This window comes from Populus alba, chromosome 2, assembly GCF_005239225.2.
Source record: "Populus alba chromosome 2, ASM523922v2, whole genome shotgun sequence".
NCBI lineage: Eukaryota > Viridiplantae > Streptophyta > Magnoliopsida > Malpighiales > Salicaceae > Populus > Populus alba.
This window is the reverse complement of record NC_133285.1, coordinates 9,960,133-9,982,325: the sequence shown is the minus strand read 5'-3', so window position 1 is coordinate 9,982,325 and position 22,193 is coordinate 9,960,133. Positions and strand designations below refer to the sequence as shown.

Sequence of the window (22,193 nt, the reverse complement as noted above, 5' to 3'; positions counted from 1 at the left end):
ATAATTAGTTCGATAAAGGATTTGCTTACATGCATACACATGACATATAAGATTAACAAGTGATGAATCATTTAATATAAATAGAATATTATTTTAAAATATTCTTAATATGTTGTGATTATTGTTGGTTATTATTTTATATTGTAAAAGCACAAGAATAAATTTTAACCAGATATTATTAAACTTTATTTAACTTCTACCACAACATAATACTCAATTAGCAAAAGTATTTTTAATCTCCAACATAGCACTACACAACACTACAAAATATGTTTGAGTATTAATGACTTTTTTTTTGGCACATCATGCTTATAATTTAGCACCATCACAAATCAATTAGAAGAATGATCACATTATCAAACCTTGTTGACAAAAGTTCTCAGCCATTCAAAAAAATCAAAGAATGTCAATCTCTTTTAACTAACAAAAGACATCTATCAAGGTATTGGAAAAGATCCCAAAGTTTTATTCCAAAAAAAAAAAATTCCCATTGATTTAAGACATATATTTAAGTTTTTAACAACCTAAAAAATTAAAATAAAATAAATAAATAAAGATAACTATGGCAACAAAAACATTATCGTACAAAACTTTAGGTTGTAAATTCTACCGTGACTTAATTCAAACTCAAGATAATTAACTTTGATTTAATATGTTTTAATTTCATGTCTAATTTAAAATTGTTGGGATGTTAGGTTGTTGAAATTGTCAAACTTCATTCAGTTAATAATCCCTATTAATTGGGACAAGTAGGTTGAGTCTAACTATTTTCCTTAATTATTTGCCACGTAAAACGTGAGTTGTTTTGTTTCTATGTTATCTCTATGTAAGGCTTATATAAGCCAACAGTATGCTTTGAATTTAATGAGAGATTTAATTAGATAATTACAGTGAATTGCTTTGTGCTTAGAATTTCCAACAATTTGATATTAGAGCAAGGCACAGGATCTGATTATGAGACAAAAGAAACTGTAGTTTCTTAATAATAGTGAAAAGAAATAAATATCAAACAAGCAAAGAGTGGATCACCATATGGCAACTGAAAATACCTTTGTTCAACCTGCAATTCCTAAGTTTGATGGTCATTACAATCATTGGTCCATGCTTATGGAAAATTTTCTTCATTCAAAAGAGTATTGGAGTTTGGTGAAGAATGGCATTTCTACCGCAGCAAAAAGAGTAGAGCTTACTAAAGCACAACAACAATCCATTGCAGACCAAAAGTCAAAAGACTTGAAAGTTCAGAATTATTTGTTTCAAGCCATTGATCAAACTGTTATGGAGAAAATTCTTAATAAAGATACTACTAAGCACATCTAGGACTTCATACAGCAGAAGTACCAGGGGTCTACAACAGTTAAAAGAGCACAGCTTCAAGCTCTTTGAAAAGAGTTTGCAGTTCTACAAATGAAAGAAGGTGAGAGTGTTGATGCATACTTCGCTCGAACACTCATCATAACCAACAAGATGAAGATTTATAGTGAAAACATACAGTAAGTAGTGATCATTGAAAAGATTTTGAGATCAATGACCTCAAGGTTTGACTATGTTGCATGTTCAGTTGAAGAGTCTAATAACTTAGACACTTTAACCATTGATGAGTTACAAAGCAGATTGCTGGTACATAAACAAAGGATGAATGGGCACCAAAGAGATGAGCATGCATTAAAGGTGACCTATGATAATAGATTTGGTAGATGAAGAGGCAATCAAAGGCGTGGATCTTTTCAAGGAAGAGGTAAAGAAAAAGGCAACCAAGCATTTAACAAAGCTATAATAAAGTGTTATAAATGTCATCAATTAGGACATTTTCAATATGAGTGTCCTAAATGGGAGAAAAAGAGAAATATAATGAGGTTGAGGAGAAAAAAGAGATGTTTTTTATGTCGTATGTAGAGCATAATCAACCAAGGAGAGAAGATGTCTATTTTCTTAACTCTAGGTGCAGCAATCATATGTGTGCAAATAAGTAGTGGTTCTCGTATCTTGATGAGGAATTTCAGCAATCTATAAAGCTAGGGAATGATTCCAAAATGATTGTGTTGGGAAAAGGTACCTGATTAGTACTTTAAAGTTCATTTTTATCAAGGTTTTATATCATCATTTTGCACTTGAAGTATCAATAACTCCTTAACTAAAAGCATATTTTATAATAACATACCTAATAATATAAGACACCTTTAATTTATTGTAAATGTTCATCTTAAATGCAAGCTTATAATATAAATGAAAGGATTGATTGATGAGTTTAAGTACTAAAATTGAAAGGACAAAGAAAAAGCCAAACTTAGAAAAGAGATGTTGGTTCAGTCCAAACTAGAACACTATTCGGTAATTTGGTCATATCTAGAGCTGTAGATCTCGGATTTAGAACTGTATTATATGGATGGAAAGATAAGACATAGGCCTAAAACTTTTATGTGAAGTCCAAGATTTAAAAAGGTTGTTTTCAAGTCCAAATTATAGCAACAACGGAGAAGTCTGAATCTGTCATGTAGCCTAGACAGTATTCAGTGTTCAGCCCATATCTTGAGTTCTAAAAGTCCAAATGACCTTAATTGTTTTTTCCTAGAAAGATGAGACAATTTTCTAGAACTTTCATGAGTGTAGGTGGTTCAAATTCGGACATTATAACCTACACATGTGCTATAAAAGGAACTTGATTTGTTGTTAACATAAGTTAGCATCATGAATTCCTGACAATATTTAAAAGTGTGATGTTACTTAACTAAGATAATTAATATGATCATGTTAACAATTTATAATGAACTATTAAGGATAAATCATCCAATTAGAACCTCCTTTATGTGTGGTTTCCAGTTAATTAATAAAAAGAGTTTATACTATACTTATTTCTAATACCATTAATGGATCCTCTAACCTTGATAATTGTTTTATTATTGTTTAATTCTTAAATTAATATCTCATAAAATTCTCATAAACTCTTTATTTTATTAAATTTATATATTATTTGTAATTTATATAGTTCACCTCCCTAAGGTTCGACCCCGATCTTGCTAGGTTATTTATTACTTACTTTGACACTCCTATACTTGGGATAAGACATTAATCTTTTGGTCGTGTCAGTACCATAAGGTTGCAAATTGTTGGAGTTACTTAGGTAATCACAGTTGTATTCTATATACCTATGTTAAGAAATAATTTATTAAGTATTGGACAAATGCAAGAATGAGGAGTAGCTATTTTAATCCAATACGGAGTTTGTAGGCTATATCATCACAAGAGAAGGCTTATTGTGCAAAAAAAAATGTCTACAAATAGAATGTTTATGTTGCTTGCAAGAGTTTTACCGAAAACTTCCAATTGTTTCTAAATTGACAATGGCTTTGAATACCAATAATGGACTATTTATTGTGGCTTATGCTATTATTAAGGTATAAAATGATACATATTTCATCTTGCATCATGTTTGACAAGAAAAAGGTATATTTCACTTTATAATTATTTATGTAACTCTTGAATTTGTTTTTATGTTTTTTCTCTATCTATTAGCATCTTTTTTTTTTTTTTTTGCAAAGTGTACCTAAAAGTGTTATTGATATATTTCTAGAGGCAACACATAGGCATTATTTAAGAAATATTTATGTCAATTTAACGAAGAAAGGACATCATGGTTTGGAACTGAAAATAAGATTTTGATGTGTATCAAAATCTTATACAAATCTCAATTACTACAACTATATAAGGGATACTTGGGATGTTGACATTGGTTCTTTAAATTGGTTGAAGAACATCCCTCTTAAGATTTAAACTAGGTGTTTGTTTCACCTTGAAGTTAAGGTTAAAAATGTAATTAACAATTTGGTTGAGTAATTCAATATTTGGGCTAGCAAATAAGCATATTTTTTGGTTTCATAATAGATTTGCTCAAGTTGCAAGTTCGAAAACAAAGATCACATCTTATGTTATGTTAGAAAGTTTATGGATAAATTTGTTGAGAAGTTAAGAATTATAAGAATGATTTTAGCAAGTGCCGATAAATATCATGTTTTTAGGGCCAAACCAGACTTTCTATTAATTTAGAGTATCATAACCAAACTTTGATATCAATTTCCAACATATTTTCAAAATAATAATAAAAAGAATAAAATATTTAAATTCAATAAAAATAAAAAAGATTAGGAAGTGAAACGGTAAACTACTAAGAAAAGAGAGGCCAAAATGATAAAGAGTCAAATAATATAATGGAAGATTATACAAATAAGGAAAAGAATAAAGATTTAGACAAAATTGGAAAAAATTTAGACAGAGATTCTACATGGGTAAGAAAAGGAAATAAATTAATCTGCGACCATAAAATTTCCAAATTAGAAATCATTTTTCAAGAAGAAAATAATATAAAAATCTTTAAATATTATTATTTTTTTTCAATTTTAATTTTTTTTTCTAATAAGAACCCTAAAAATATAAATAGAGGAGAAAAAAAAACCTAGAAAGGAGAAGGAACAAAACTAAAAAAAACTAGGTAAGATAAAGAAATAAAAAGAAAAAGAAATAAAGGAAAACAGACAAAAGTCATATGCTAAAAAACCAAAACCTAGTTGCCCTTTTATCTCTTCCTCCCTTAGAGATTTACCGCCACATACCATCTTCTTCAGCCTCACATTAATCATCACCATCTAACACAATCATCTACTATTAGCCATATACCATCTTCTTCATCCTCACATTAATCATCATAATATAACACAATCATCTACTATTAGCCACCAAACCATTACATTTTAGATTTTTCTTCTTCAATCAAAACCCAAAACCTCGCTCCCTCGTATAAATTGAAATAACCATATTCACGGTCATTGGAAAATCCTAACCACCATAACTAGAATTTCATCAAATTCAAACAAGTCACTCATCATCATAATCTTCCCTATCATCATCCTTACCATAATACCATATAATCAAATCGAATATCATCCCTTACTCTCACTAACCCACTATCATTCTTTTTTCTTTTTGAAATCATGATCAACACTAGCAACAATCACATTGTTTGCCATCAAATCCACTTAATATAGCCACATTATTGATAAAAGAAAAGATTAAAAAAATATTCATTTTCTATCATTTACTCACAGGTTCAAAGCTAACACACAGAGTATACGCACTCCCTTTTATTATTATTAGGTAATCTACCAGTGCATAAACATTAATCATTGCCACTTCTTTTTTTGTACCTTGGGAGTCTAATTCTACTGGCTTCTGAAGGTCACTTAGCCCACTAGGGTAATTTTTTTGTAAAGTTATAATCATTTTATTACTCCATAAGGTTTGATATTTTGTTATGCTAAATATACTTATATTTAAAAATAAAACACCAAAACTTTAACATATTAATGCATTTTGACGTAGAATAATATAACAAAATTTGTTTATAAATTGTGTCAAATGTTGTGAGTTTTGAAGTTACATTAACAACCAAGGATTAGTCTTAAAATCTTAGTTAAATTTGGTATGTATATATTTATTTATTTTGCAGATCTAAGCTCATCAAAATATGTTGTCTTTTAATTATTATTTTTTTCATTTTTTTTTGTGCAAGTTCACTCCATGTAAATTTGGTTTTCATACATTTTTTTAAGATTTACTTTAGGTGTGTGTGTGTGTGTTTTACTCAATTAAGTTGTTAGAACGTTATGCTCTTTATCTCTAATGCCTAGCTTTGTTTGAATTTATTAATGATATGATATCATTTTATGATAAAAAAAAAAAATCTGCAAATACCTTTGTTTTTATTTGGCGCGGACCTACAATTATACATCACCATAGTTGGTAGTAAATGGCTCAACAAGTTGCCGTTACCACACATGTGGAAAAATCACTTTGTATATGTGTGTGTGTGTGTGGTCGCAGTAAGTGGAGGGGTCTTTTCCACCACAAAAAGTGAACATCACCACAGAGATCCTGCACGGCTGGACCAACTGATCCCTGTTCGTCTGCATTTCTTCATGACTCCAATTTTATTTACTCAAACAATATCATCAAATTCCATCGCGGTTTTTTTAATAAGAATCTGTTTATTTTTATATTTAAAAAAATTAATTTTTTTATTTTTTTATTTCAAATTAATTTTTAAATATTTTTATATTATTTTGATATGTTAATATCAAAAATAAATTTTAAAAAATAAAAATATATATATTATTTTAATATATTTTTTAAAACGATATTTTAATAAATAATTATTGACACAATATAAAATAATTTCTAAAATATTTAACATAATGATACTATATTATTTTCAAGTTATCCATGACTTCACGTCATGAAAACATTCATATAGTAATACTTTGTGGACATAAATTTAAAATCATAATTCAAAAAAAAACAAAAGGTATTATATTGAGAGAGAAGTGGATTTTTAAAATTATTTGGAAAAATTATAGTATCAATTAACATAGATGCTGATCTACTAATAGTAACAACCATTAAATAAAAAAGATATAATTCTCTAAAGTTACCCACAGTTTATTAAATCAAATTTAATCATATTTATATTATATCTAATAATTTAGTATGGACCATTGCTTTACTTGCTTTGCTCGCAACAGACAATGGACCAAACAAAGGAAGGTTACCTACAGATCGTACACCTGCTACCTCTCTATTGGTTTTAAAATAGTACGACCTTAAATTAATTGCAAATAACACGTGATTTGTAAGAGAGGGTGTGGTCCAGGTTCCCAAACACGTCTATTTCCCTTGTTTTAAAATTATATCCTGGGAATGAGTGTTTTTTATTTTAAAAAAAATATATATTTTTAATATTAGTACCTCAATACAAAATACTAAAATAAATTATTTTAAAGTTTTTCAGATATTCAGATGAACTGCAATAACATAAGAGACATAGGCATGGCCCAGGAAGGAGCGACAGAAATAAATATTTTTTGCCCCACTGCCATCTACAATAGCAAGTTCTATATATAAAAAAATCAACAACATATATTTATATATATATATATATATATATATAAATAGTAGTCATGACCCCACTGCCATCCATAATAGCGAGTTAGGTTTCCTTTCAAGTCATGTACACCTGCATCGCTATGAGCATGGGGAGCAGCAAAAAAACGTGAAGAAAATTCAGTCCAAACACTTTATACTTTTTAGGGTCAAGATTCCAGTAATGTTGAAAAAGGGATGATTGCTTCATTTATTCCATAAACACATAATTTGGAGGTAGACATGGAAAATAGAGAATAGAAAACAAGCAAAACAGTCGGCTTTTGATCATGATATATTTATATAATATGAACAGCCATAACCATGATCTTTACTATTATTCTAGTCTTCCAAGAAGAGCAGATTTCAAGGCCTCTTCTGTTCTCAGTCCATCAGGAACCCTAACTACCACATCTTGGAGCATAAGCTCGTTAACACAGGACATACTGGCATGGTGAACCTGAAACTCCAGTTCACGGAGTGCACACATTAACCTGGAAGCCGGATAGTTCACATTCTCCGATTGGACTCTAATCATTGCATCATTACCCACAAACTTGACCTCAACTTCAAGTGCCAGTCCAGCGCCACCAGCACCATTCGGCCTGCAGGTTGATTGGTCCACGGAAGTGGTGGTGCTTTGATTGTCCAAATTATCGGCAACTTCCAATTTCACTTTCTTGGATTCCCTTTCTAGTTGTGACTCTAATTCATCAACCTTCGCCTTCAACTCATTGATGTAGGATACAGCATCAGATAATAGTGATGCTTTGTCCATTCTAGACACGTTTGGGACCACCGCACGCAGCGCGTAAAACCGGTGGTTCAACTTCTCTCTCCGCTGCCTCTCAGCCTCTACATGGTTCAGTGGGGCGTCTCTGCCTAGGCCAGGCTTTCTCCCTCTTTTCTTTGGAATTCTTTTCTCCATGTGCATAGCAAGTAGAGGAAAGTCCGAGTCTGAATGCTCTGAGTTCAAATAAGACAGGCCTGGTTTATTAGCGTTACGTTTATTTGCTTCATCTGTTTCATGAGCGTTCTTCTGTTCACGATCAACTGCACAATCTTCTTGAAGTCCAGCTATTATGCCCATATCCGCAAAAGAAATGCTCCTGTCAAGAAACCGGGTCGGTTCTTCACTGGAGTTATTAGGGCCCTTGGGCACCAAATAAGCGCTAAGATCTGACCCAAAAAGAGACTTGGCTTGTTGAACAAGACCCCAATTTTCTCTGATCACAGAAGAGGATCCTAATTCAAGAACCCCACACGATGTAGGTATGCAAACCAGGGTCTCAATGCCATGCATTTGTGCTTCTTTGACTCTTTCACAGTTGTAGAATTGAAGTTCATGGCCACCAGTTAACCAAATCAAAGAACCAGTGGTATAAGCTTTGCCAAGGATGCCATCTCCAGGTGAGAAAGATCGAGTAAGGGACATGAGATAGAACCACTCAGAGTCGGTAGCATCGTTACCATCCATCAGAGACATATCAAGATCGTGACATTCACCGATCAGGGATTGGATTCCCTTCATCATGACCCTTTTCCTCTCGGAGTTTGATATCGTCATGCGGCTATTGCTGAAGGTGCTTGGTTTGGGAGAAGTGTCTTTAGAGCCTTGAAAATGGCCATCACCCCAGCCTAGGAAGATTCTGCCGCTGTCATCGTTTGATGTTTGCCAAAATATGGCATAAGACCACCAATCTGGTTGGTTTTGGACTATGAATTGAAGCCTTTGTTGGAGAGTCGGTGGGGTTTCTTGGGATAACGAGGCCGGTGAAGATGATGAAGATGGAGAAATAATGAGTTCCTCCATGTGGATTCTATCAGCTGCTCCGAGGAAAAAGTTTTAGAGAAAGAAATAGGATTGATCAGAAATAGGAGAGGCGGGTTGAAAAGGAGGAGACACTTTTCTTTTTAAGCACGGAGTGGAAGAGGACATGCCCAGGTCAAGAGTAAATTAACATTTACATTACCAATTAATAAATAAATAAATAAACTAATTCTTCTTAGTGCTATACTGTACACCTCGGATTATGATAGTATTTTTTTTTATTATATCCTTAGGTGCATTATTTGTAAAAATTTTAGTGGTCTCTTATATTTGTATATTCTTGATAATTAAAGCTTCCAATCAAATTTACTAACATGATAAGAAGCTAACTAGATATGTTGCATGAGTGTAATAATTTTTTTATATAGAAAAACTGATAGGCAAAAAAATAATTTGAATTTTAAGTAATTGGTTTAAGTGATAATTTAAATAAAACAACAAAAATTAAATTAATAAAAAATTACCAAAAAAATAAGAAGAACCACACTCGACTCTATTTGAATTATCAAACAACTTAATGCAAACCTAATTGAAGGAAAATCACAAAAAAAAAAAAAACATATTCATAGAAAAACAAAAAAATCAGCTTAAAAAAAAAGGGGAAACCAAACGAATTTTAGTGAACCTCCTAAATTTCATCTAATTTAAAAAATTTGTAACTTGTTAAATAATGAACCCAAATTCAGTTAAGAAGCTTAAATATTATCCAATTTAATTTTGAAGGATAGAATCGTTGCAAAAATATTAATAAAAAACTTGCAAAATAAAAGGAACAATAGAAAAAAAAATAAGAAAAAAATATGATAGAAAAAAAAAACTCAATAAGGATGAAATTTGAAGAAAAAAAAAATGATCTCAAACAAAAAAAATTGCGATTAAAAAAATTAGAACCAAACTTGAAAGATTAAAAAATCATAGGGATGAAATTGAAAATCAATTGTAATATGATGGATTATTTATAGATTAGAAAATAATAAGGGGTGTGATAGAATAAACAAAAATTGTCAAGAGCTAACCCAAAAAAATGAAACCAAAAAAATTAACAAAAACAAAGTTACAAAAAATAAAAGAATATAAAAAATAAGAAAACATCAATTTAGAAAAAGAGAACAAAAAAAAAAAAAAACTCGGCAAGCCTCTTAAATCTGGTTTAATCTCTAAAAATTGCATCTTAAGAAATCTTTGACCCAAATTCAATCAACAATCATAATTCTCAACTAATTTAATTTTAAAAGATGAGATCGGAAAAATAATATTAATAAAAAAACCTGTAAAAGCAACAACAAAAAATAAGAAATAAAATTTGATACGAAAAACCCAAGAATGATGCAATTTGATGGAAAACAAATTAAAAAACAATCCCAAATCAAATAAATAGCAATTAAAAAAAATTAAGATTAAAAAAATTATAGGGGGTAAAATCGAAAATATTTGTATAAATCAAGTGAACCCAAGAAAACATCCTAAACCTAGTCAAATCTTAAAAAGCTCAAATCCTGGGTCTGGATCAAATAAAAAACTTTATTATGAGCAAATTTAAAATTATCGATTTAAAAAACTTGTTAAAGTAAAAAAATCAACAATTAAAATAATATAGATTAAATTTGATAGGACAAAAAAAACAAAGAATGATGAAATCATAAAGCAAAAAAAATTTATAAAATTATCTCAAATAAAAACATGTCAAGGCCAAAAAATTAACAGTAAAAAGAACATGGATTAAATTTGATAGAAAAAAAAAAAAAAAGGTAAGATCGCAAAATAGAATCAATTTAAAAAATAACTCAAAATAAAAAAATAACAATTAAAAAAATAATAATCAAATTTGAAAAATAAAAAATTTTAAGGTGGTGAAATCGAAAAGACACCAATTTTATAGATTATTCAAGATTATAAAATATATAATAAAAAGCAAAGGAACCAAATATGAAGAATCAACAAATTAAAAGGTTGTTCTTGAATTTTGAAGGGGTTGGCAGGGATATCTAGGTGAGTAGAGAGAGAAGAAAAGGGGGAAATGGCCGCCTATGCCAAACTGCCATGAATAACGGCACTCATGCAGTCTCATTTGGTGCGGACGCTGAGACCTTCCAAACATTGCCTGGAATACAGCGTTTAGTGGTTGGACAGTGCAAGGGCAGTCCACTAGATTATGTTTTAATTATATTTAATAAATATAATTTATAACAATGTTTCTTAGTATCCTTAAAATTTACAATAAAAATAAAGTAAAATGACAAAAAAAAAGGGGCATTGGGTGAGAGTTTAACTAGTTTTTTCTTAAAAGATATGAAAGTAATCACATTATTCTACAAAAAATAGAAAACAAAAATACCCTTGAGGAGGCATCTAATGATTTTATTTTAGGGTTGAATGAATAATTTTACTATATATTTTAAAATGAAATTACTATCCTAACCCCATATAATTCACAAAATACAAGTCACAGTAAAAAGACCACCTCATCCCCACAGCCAAGTTAAAAGATTAAATAATGAAGAGGTAATATAGTAATTATACTATTGAAACGAGCAGGAGAGTATAGTTGAACACAAAACAAATAGTGTGTATTTTATTAAATTCATTCAAAAAATTGTAATTTTTTGTCAACATATTCTCTACTGATTTCTATTTTGATTTTTTTAATTTTTTGTTCAAAACTTTATTTTGCCAGAAAATATAGATTAAGGCTCAAATTTTTTAATAAAACAAATGGGGATGTTTTTCTATTTAAAACCAATTAAAGGTTGGTTTGATGTTAAAGATGGATTTATTAGGGTTTGTAGAGTTTTTTTAGGTATTTTCAAGTGTAAATGGTTGAAAACGGGTTGTTTAGGTGAAAATATACAAAACTCAATTTTTCCGTGTTTTCAAAAAAATTTATTTTGTTGTGAAAAATTAAAATTTTTATATATTTTTTGGATTATTTTTGCTGCGCTGATCTCAAAAATATTTTTTAAAAAATAAAAAAATATATTATTTTAATACATTTCGACACAAAAAACACTTTAAAAAATAACCACAATCAAATTTTCATTGTCTAAATTTTTTTATATTTATAGTTTTTTTGTCGATAAACATAAATTAATAAGAAAACGAGGAATTATATCAATAAAATATTTTTTTGTTGATAAACAGAGAACAACAACTTTTTTTAACATTTTGGTTTTTTGTTGTGAATTGAAACGTAATGTGTGCGTGAACATTACGTTTCAATTCACAATTAAAATCAAAACACATGTTAACGTTAAACTAGCAAGGTAGCTGGTGGACCCAATCACTTATCATCACAAAAGGACTAGCGCAAGAAGGGAGAAAGTTCGCCAACTTGGTAAGATACAAACAAACAGCATAAAAGAAGAGGTTCTTACACCGTTCAGTCTTGAAAGTAACATCCATCGAGAGACAAAGAAAACTTGGCAGGGAAAAGGAGATGTTCATGTTCACGCGGGCAAGAAGGGAAATATTATTTCATTAAGATCTTGTTTTTGATGGACAGTGGTTTTTTAAAAATTAATTTTTAAGCTTTTTATGTTTGTATGTTATTAAAAAAATTAGTACACAAAAAAAAAACTTTTCAGTTAAAAAAAAAATTAATTTGATTTTTTAAAAAATATTTTCCTTTTATTTTGGGCGAAAAATACTTTTTAGAAGGTGTGAAAAATTTAGAAATATCATATTATTATAATAAATTTGATCTTCAAACTTTTAATTGCTATATATTTTGTTTTGAATCTTTTTTTTTCAATTTCACCCCCTAGAATTTGATTTAATTTGATTTTTATATTAACTTTGGTTTTTATTTTTATGATTGTTATATGTTTTTTTTTATTATTATTATTTTAATTGAAATTTTTTATTTATCAAATATGGTCCTAATTCTTTTGATCGTTACTTATTTTATTTGAAATAATTTATGAAATTTTAATTATTATTATTTAATTTTATCATCTTTTAATTTTTTTATCTGTTAAATTTAATCTTTATTATTTTTATTTTTATTTATTTTATTTAAAATAATTTATAAAATTAATTTTTTTTCAATATCATTCTCATTCAACTTTTTAATTTATAAGATTTATTCTTTATTATTTTTATAAACTTTCAAAAACAATTATTAATAGGTTATTTTTCATGACATAGCAAAATACTAGATAATATTTTTTAATTTATTTTATGTGACACTACTAAATATTAAAAAATAATTTATTTTTTAAAAAAATTACTTCTCTAAAAATAAATTATTTTTGAGGATCAAAATAAGGAAGTAATAATGGTTGGTGTTGGTGGGGCCATTGTGTCTCGAATTAACTTATTTGATGTGTCAGTATTGGACATTACTAGCACGTGAACGGAGAGCGATAGGCTCAGTGAACTTATTTTCGGAGTCCATTTTCAAGTTTCATCGAAAAAGAAAAATGAAAAGTCGGAGTGCAAAAAGGCCCTCCAATCAAAAAGGCAAACGGGGTTTACGAGGCCCGTCCCGCCGTATCAACCCTGTTGTTCGTCCTTCCGTTCCACTGTTTTTCTTACAACGACATTATTCTAGAGGTTATATTTTAAAGTAAATTATTCAGACTGTATAATTACTGTGGGTGAAATGTTAATGATATTCGGTACAACTTAAATCAAATCTATATTTAAATTAAATTAAGTTTTTGAAAAATAAGACTAAAATATTCCATTTTAAGATTAAATTAGAGTTTGAAAATGTGTACCTATATTTTTTTTAAAAATAATTTTTTATATATTTTTTTATTATTTTGATGCATTGATCTCAAAAATATTTTTTTAAAATAAAAAATATTATTTTAATATATTTTATAACAAAATATATTTTAAAAACCAATCTCAGTGATACTCTAAACCGTCGAAAAATATTGCCCTCCTCCGAAATCTTCCTTCCATATAATTTGTGCCACGTACAAATGAAGGGCTGATCCCTTACCCTCCACATTTAAACATATCACTGATGTGTTGTTCGACTCCCCTCCACACGATCACCTGTGTAACACTTGTGTGGTCCTCCTTCCATGCCTTTCCGTGCAATTATTTAAAAGTTGGAACTCAATGAAACTAATTCATGTCTTATATTTGGGTCGGTCATCCGTCAAACTCGATATTTCTAGACTTGGCCACGTTATGAGTTTAAACTTTAAATGCATGTTAGTTTAGCAAGTTAGTAGATCTAAATTGTATTGGTATTATTTGCCAAGATCCATGTGCAAAGACCCATAGATATTGCCAGACCTAAAAAGCAATAAGTGTCATTCGCCTGATCTAATATGCCCGTGGCTTGGTACACTGTCAATCATATATATGATTATGTCTAGTAATTACTTGTGATTTGATATATTGCTACGTCCAACTGTAATTAGATTTGACTTTGATCAAATCCAGCATACCTTCATCAAACATGTTTATGCTAGCGCATGCTAACTAATACATCCAAAAATTCAACAAAACTATATTTGTATAATTTTTTAATTCAATTTTATATATATATAAAAAAAAATCATCTAGAAAAGCCAAGTATATTTTAATATATTTGATACATAACTATTTTAATAACTTGATATGATTCGATTAATTTGACAGGTCTAAAAATAACCCAGACGATTCTCAATTTACTCAATATTAAATTATAAAACTAAAAACAATTAAAAAAAATTAACTTAAATCAATTCGGGTGAACTTGTCAAATCCATAACATAGGTCATTAGACCATAATAATCTTATAGAAAGAAAAAAAAAAACATAAATTTTTTTAAAAAAAAGTCAGAAAAAAAACTATTTTTTTTAAATAACATTTTATTTAGCATTTTTCTTCAAACATGTAAAATAAATATTGAAAAAATTAATTAATATTTTATTATTATTATCATTTACTTTTCATTTAGCACATCTCTTGGAGATGCCGTTAAGAAATAAGCTTCATCAATAAACAAAACTAGATTGTGTTTTTCGACCATTAACAAATGTAGACATGTTTTTTTTTTATGTGATTGAAATTTTGACAAATTTTGATTTTAGAATGGAGTTTTTGAAGAATTGTGATCTTGATTTTCTTTATCTAAATTAAGGAGATGAAACTCTTCTAAACTCAGTGAGTTATAGAGAGAGAGAGAGAGAAGTAGCTAAGAATTCGGTTTTTATTTTATTTTTGTTCTTTGGATTCTGCCTTTTCCACTTTCCATGTTGAATTAGAAAGAAAAAAAACGTGGGTCTTTGTTTTCGTGATGATCTTAGCAAATATTTATTTATTTATTAATATATATATCCAGATTAATTTTTATATATTTCAATTAATCTCATAAATTTTAAAATTTATTATCTATTTAGTGGTTATTATATTAACTGTGTTGTTGATTAAGTTCACTTTAATAGAAAAATCGTGCACTCGCTTCTTGATTTTGAAGCTTAAAAATGTTCAATTATTTACTTTTTTTTATTTCTCTTTTTCTGTTTTTTGCATTCCAGTTTTTAGAATATGCGAGGAATTTGTATAATGAGGGATATGTGTCAGCCTAACATCGCTCTTCAAATGAGAGATAACAAACAAACCATCATCTATATGGTGGTCGGGACGGGAAGATCACTTTCAAGCATAAAAAAACATTTAACGTTATATATAAATATTTTATATGAAAAAATAAAAAAAAATTATATAAATAGATATGGGGATATAGGCTATAAATATAGTTATCTCTTATAGAAAAGTTAAACTTTTTTTAAAAAATTTCTTTTTATTTTTTTTTATTTCAAATGCTTTTTATGTTTTCATATTGTTTTGATGTATTGATGTTAAAAATAATATTTTAATATATTTTCAAATAAATATCATTTTAAAAAAAAATTATAATTATACTAACAACCATGGTCTTAATCAATTAGTTAAACGTAGGATGATTTTGTAACTTTTATCTTAGTTAATAATATGATAATCACATACGCATAAAAAAAGAGAGAAAAAAAGAGACCGCATATCTCATGCCTGAAAAAAGAAAAGGGATAAAAAATGGGTTCAACGTTGAGTAATTTTATGTTTGCCAATCAGCCACGAGTAACCCATGGAGGTATCAATACTATGCATGAAATGACCGGAAATGTCTTAAAGGCTAAACTGAAGCGGTAACACGTAATTGAAAGTGACATTTAATTTTAAGTAATACTACTTATTCAAGAGGTCGATGGGTTTGTATTTTGATTCCTTTGTTATTTTCTCCTTTGACGTTTGAAAACCGGAATGTTATGTTAAAAATTCCGAGACCACAAAATAAGCACGTGGTAAATGTTTACTACCATCATCTTTATCTGCTGTCTACCTCACCCACTTGCCATATTGCTTTGAAAATTAAGTTCTTGTTTGAGATCGATTGGGTTTGTTTATTACAAAAGTGGTTTAGTATTTTTTATTTTAAAATATATTACAATAATTTTTTTAAAATTTATGATTTGAAAATTTTTATAATGTTCATATTGAAACTAGTAGTATTCTAGTAGTTATTCTATACAATCCACTTTCAAGAAAAAAATTAAATATAAATGGGAGAGAAACCATAAAATTTTATGGCGCACCAAAAGTTATAAGAATATTTCTATCTGGTATTTCTTTCTTTTACTTGTATTTATTCATGCTTGTAACTAGTTAAATCTTGAGCATCATAAATTTTATCTCACCTTTTTATTTAAGATATTTGCACATTAAAATTATTAAAAACACTAAAAATTATTAATTTTATATTTTTTCAAAGCTAATGTACTTTTAAAAAATCTCATTTAAAAATAAAAGTTACCGCACTTTTAACAGGTTATTATAAGATCTAAATTATTGATATATTTTTTTAAATAGTATAAATACATCTCTTTTTTAACTTGCAGCTCAATGAAAAAAAAAAAAAACTTTTTAACAACTCATTTGTATTTTAATATTAATATTTATTTATTTTCTAATAAAAACTTGAAAAAAATTGTGGATGCCAAAGAATGAATCTTTAAACAATCTATTTTAATACTTTTAGCTTTTTTAATAATTACGTAGGAATGATTTTTCTTTGACACAAAAGCTATTCTGCCTCTTTAATTTACCATTTTTTGGGGCTATAAAATCAATGAAGAAAAACTAAGGGCCGGTTTGTTTCATGAAAAGTGGTTTTTTAGAAATTATTTTTCAAATTTTATTGTATTTATTTGCCATTAGAAAAGTTAGTCAATGGAAAATATTTTCGAGTTAAAAAAAATTTAACTTGGTTTTTAAGAAAGTGTTTTTCGCAAGTGTTTTCCATTAAGTTTGGGCAAAAAACACTTTTTAGAAGTTGTGAAAAATTTAGAAATATCATGTTATTTGCTGATTATATCAAATTTGATCATCGAACTTTTGATTTCTATATATTTTGTTTTGAATCTTTTTTTTCTTGCAATTTCATCCCTTAAAATTTGATTTAATTTAATTTTTATATCAACTTTGATCCTCATTTTTATGATTATTATTTTCTTTTCTCTTATCATTTTCTTAATTAAAATTTTTTATTTATTAGATTTGGTCCTCATTCTTTTGATTGTTATTTATTTTATTTGAAATAATTTATGAAATTGTATATTTTTTTTTTAATTTCTTCATCTTTCAACTTTTTTTATCTATTAGATTTGATCTCTATTATTTTGATTGTTATCTATTTTATTTGAGATAATTTATGAAATTAGATTTTTTTTTCAATTTCATTCTTATTAAACTTTTTAATTTGTAAGATTTATTTATTATTATTTTAATAATTTTTTAAAAAATATTCATAAGTTATTTTTAGCTCACTTTTCATGACACCGCCATGCACTAGAAAATGTTTTCCAACTTATTTTTCATGATTCTACCAAAAGTAAAAAAAAAAAAATAAGTCACTTTCCAGAAATTTATTTTCCAAGAAAATTACTTTCCAACAAATAAACGAGGCCTAAAATTGATTTATTTTTACTCATCTTTTGGCTCTCCCATTGGAGATGCCTTAAATATTTTGTTATTTCTCATTATAATTTGTGAGAAGAGAGGAGAGAGAGAAAAAAAAAAAAAAACTTTGGAAGCACATCTAAGCTTCAATTATGACACTACTAGTATCATAAAAAAAAAAAAAAATCTTGACTAGACGAATCCAATAACATCAATGAAGATCATCAACGATGAATGAAGACAGCCATACTTGTCATCAAAGGCAAGTGAGTTATCTGCCATCTTTAAACGGAAAGTATGACACGCTTGAGCTACTATTCATGGCTTTTCTTAGTGTTAGATTTATCTCGTTAAGATATTTTTTTAGAATATCATTGGTGTCCTAATTGTAGTTTTGGTGTGCTTTTATAATTTTTTTTAATATATTTTTGTTTTTTCTATCTCCTCATGTACGGTCCATCTCCTAATTTTTTTGAAATGAAATTTTTTTTTAATAAAAACATTTAGACTATAAAATAGGCATGTGATAAATGATTACAATCATCATCTTTATTTGCTGTCTGACTCACCCACTTGCTATATAGGTTTTGAGAATGAAGTTCCATGAAAATGACGAGTGGAATATCTTTTAGAATTACAAGATAGACCAAGATTTCTTTCAGATAGACCAAGATCGATGAAATCATGTTCACTTTACAAGCAAATTAATCGTAATTACAAGAGTTTTTTTTGTGTGTATTGCAAAAGTTCAAGTCGCCCTTCATGTTCAGACAAGCGAGGAGGAACTTAAAAAACAAGGATAATGGTCGGCCGTAGGCATATTATTGTTAATTAACCTGATGATCTCTGTGAGTTATCACATCCCCAGATCCAAACGGAGTTGCCTGAGTAGCCGTGCCAGATCCAGTCCCAGTTCCGTGCGTGGTAATGGCAAACATTGGATTTGATTAAAGTAATTCAAATTAATAAAAAAAATAACTATGAACATGAAAAAGAAAAGGAAAAAGAATAGAGTTTTTATTAATTATTATATCCTGAAGTGTTTAATTAATCTAAATTCAAAAAGATTATATATAGATTAAATTAAAAATATTATTTTATTTTTAATAAAGATATATATTTCTTAACAAAAACAACATTAACTGCACGCCAATCTTGGCAAGTATATCTCGCAGTTTGGACCCGATTGAAATAAGAATGATTGCTTCTTGGTAGTGCACAAAAAATAATAATATAAAAAACATTCTTTTTGTTTGGGCCATTCTCAAAAGAACTCAATTTTGATATTATCCTAAAATACACATCTCAATTTTATTTTATTTTCAAGTAGTATGGAGTTGCACGTCACCCGCTAGTGCACACCCAAAATTTTTTGTACACGCTAGTCGCGCACTTGCTGATGTGTAATACTTAGCTGAAAATAGATATAATTTTTTATTTGATTATTGAATTGAATTTAAATTTTAGAAGTTTATTCCTAAAAAAAAAAAAAAAAGAGCTTGAGCCAAGGTTTTTCTCCCCTTACAAGCCTATTCGCTATTCAGATTCTTCGAACTTCATTCCAAAGACCCTTCAAATTTCCTTCGAAGTATCAGATAGTATTTTCAACTTTTTTCTTGTTGATTTTGTGTTTTAACTTTATTATTTTTCCTGATCGATTGTTTCCTAGTTATTATTGCCGAACAAGATTTTTTTTTTTTGAACAATTGCTGCTAACCTAATTAATTATGAAAAAACACAGTAAGAATTCATAATATTTTATAAAAAAAATAGCAATAATATTTTTTCCCATGTGATTTAATTTTTCTATTAATATATATTGATTTTATACATAAATTCATCAACATCTCACTGCACAACAGATATTATTGCTTATTAAAAAAAAAATTTTATTTTAATGCATAAGATCTAGAGTTTAATACTGCTAAAGAGCTTTAATTTTTTCTTAAGATTTTTTAAGTAATATGTGGTGTGTTCATCTTGATCCGACTTAATTGATAAAATCAGAAATTTAAACTTGTTTTTACCAAATTAATTATGTAAACGATCCAATCTTGAGAGGTAATTCAACAAGTTAGGTATTGGGTTTACTTTTTAATAGTCACGAGTTTGAGTCTTTTCAGGGTAATTGAAGGTTTACATGGTTTTTAACTTTAAGGTATGTGAAATTAGTTGAGGTGCACGCAAGCTAACCCAATATTTATATTAATAATAATAAAAACAATATTATACAAACGACCCATTACTTCAAAACAAATCGGTGCAAGATTTGGTTCCCTAGTTCGTAATCAAATTGACCGGTTCCATCCGGTTATGATAATAATGGTTTCTATTGGTGGACATCAGATGGGTCTCATTTGCAACAAGCTATGCTTAGGGCTCAAATTAATCATTTCGTTAAAGATTGAAACTTGCGACGTTAAAGATTGGAACTTGCGAGCTGGTTCCATTATTCAGTCGAATCATTTGGTTTAAAAAAAATTCCCCTCTAGCTATTACGAGAGAGAGAGATAAAATCAAAATATATGCAAAAATATATTATTTTATTTAATTATTTATTTTATGATCGAACCGACCAGATAACGATGGTTTAGATTGGTATCATTTAGCATTTGGTTTCAAAGAATCTTTTTTGTTTTCTTATATACAAAGAATTTATAAAAATTAGATTTTCATTATCGTTTTCTAATATATGAAATTTGAATAATAGAAGGCCTAAGTAATTGTATTGGTAATAAAGATATCTTATTAATCAAACCTTATAATAGAGGAACATAGGATACAATCAACACTTGGAATTTTTATTGAAGAAGTATAAGAAGATCTACCCTTTTAAATTATTATTTTTTTCGATAACGTATATTTAACTAACAATGATATAAAAATAGGAGATATGGCAAACAGAATCTCTTGCTAAATTTGGTCGTACCTCCCAAAACTAAGTTAAATGAAATATATTCTTTATTTATCTCAAATAAATTTACGTAATAGATTGAACATTGAAGGGCCCCACAGATAGTTTCGTCCCTTCTTGTGCATGCATATTTTATTGGCTATTTACAATCTAATCACTTATTCAGTTTGATTTGGATTTGATTGATAGATTATTATAATTTTTACATTTAAAATAAAATATTAAATTGAATTAGCAATTTTGATTATTTTATATTAGATTTTGAAATTATTATTTTTACAAAAAAGCACATCTTTTTTGTTAATATAAAAATAAAATCTATAAATTATAAATCATGAAATATATATACACACTTTAATTTATGATTGCTCCTCCCATGTCTTTTGGGGTATGTTTTGTATCAATTCCGAGCTCAGATAATAATATTTCATGCTTAGTGTTGGGTCTTCCTTGTTGATTGAAGAAATTGAATCCCTTTTTCCTTGTATTTTCTCCATACTAGCTAGCCATTCGGTTTTGAGCTTCCACTTCTAGGTTACATGCTCCTAGCTAGTATTTGTTCTATATTAGAAAACATGCGAGGCCTAACAGAGTTATCAATCCCCATAGCCGTTACTTTTGTCTTTTGTTTTTTGAATTCGAGAAACCTTATCTTTCAAAAAGTATATTTTGTAGGTCTAGATAAGCGAGTAAAACCTTGGCTATCCCATATTTTTACAAGAATCGCACGTCCTGACTCGAACTCGAGACCTACTGTGCAGATCTCAAACTTTTTATCATAACACTACACCTCTTGAAAACCGTAACCGTTACCGTTTAGCCTAACAGAGTCATTTTGATTTGAAAGCCTTTGGCAGTCTTATTTTCCCACTTATCAAGCAATTTCTTAAAGCAAGAAAACCAAAGCTTATGTTGAAGAAAAGAAAGAGACGTTACAGAGAGGTTGGAGGGTTTTTAGAGAAAAGAAAGATGAATATTTTTGAAATAATATATTTTTTTGTTGGAGTTATTATAACAAGTGAAGAGGGTCTCTTTTCTAATTTTTATTTTTTATTTCTTATGATTTGAATCTCATTTGGAATTCAAATTGATATCCAAACACGTGAAGTGAAATGATTTACCCTTTGAAATCGAATTACATGTTTCAAATAGTGATTAGAAGAATTTGAATTATCGAATGAGTTGATATCTCACTTTGGTTGACAATAACAAAAGCTATTCTTTAGGCGGACAAGCTGGAATGCCACTTTAGTTTGTTAAATCATTTAAGTATGTTTAGAAAACGTGCTCTGTTTTGTTAGATTTTAAAATTTATTTTTGTTTAAAATAAAATTTTATTTATGTTTTCAGATTATTTTAATGTGTTGATATTAAAAATAATTTTTTAAAAATAATAAAAAAATATTTTAATTTATTTCTAAACAAAAAATATTTTAAGTCATCATGACCACCACAAAACTTTAGCAGAATCTGGACAAGATGCAGCAGCAAATCATTCGAGATTGAGAACAAGTTGAAAGTGCCCAAGATTTTTCCAG

The 22,193-nt window shown here is 28.2% G+C and overlaps 1 protein-coding gene across 1 annotated transcript; it reads right to left on the bottom strand.

Annotated features, from left to right (window-relative positions):
• Window positions 1-7,154: 7,154 nt before the first annotated feature.
• Window positions 7,155-8,908, bottom strand: LOC118063506 (transcription factor bHLH14). Its single transcript, XM_035077564.2, has one exon. It carries the CDS (start codon window positions 8,780-8,782, stop codon window positions 7,307-7,309), a length of 1,476 nt encoding a protein of 491 aa, XP_034933455.1. The 5' UTR covers window positions 8,783-8,908; the 3' UTR covers window positions 7,155-7,306.
• Window positions 8,909-22,193: the final 13,285 nt, after the last annotated feature.

Bases quoted from the DNA above. Each gene is read 5' to 3' on its own strand.
- LOC118063506 (XM_035077564.2), bottom strand. From the start codon at position 8,782: ATGGAGGAACTCATTATTTCTCCATCTTCATCATCTTCACCGGCCTCG.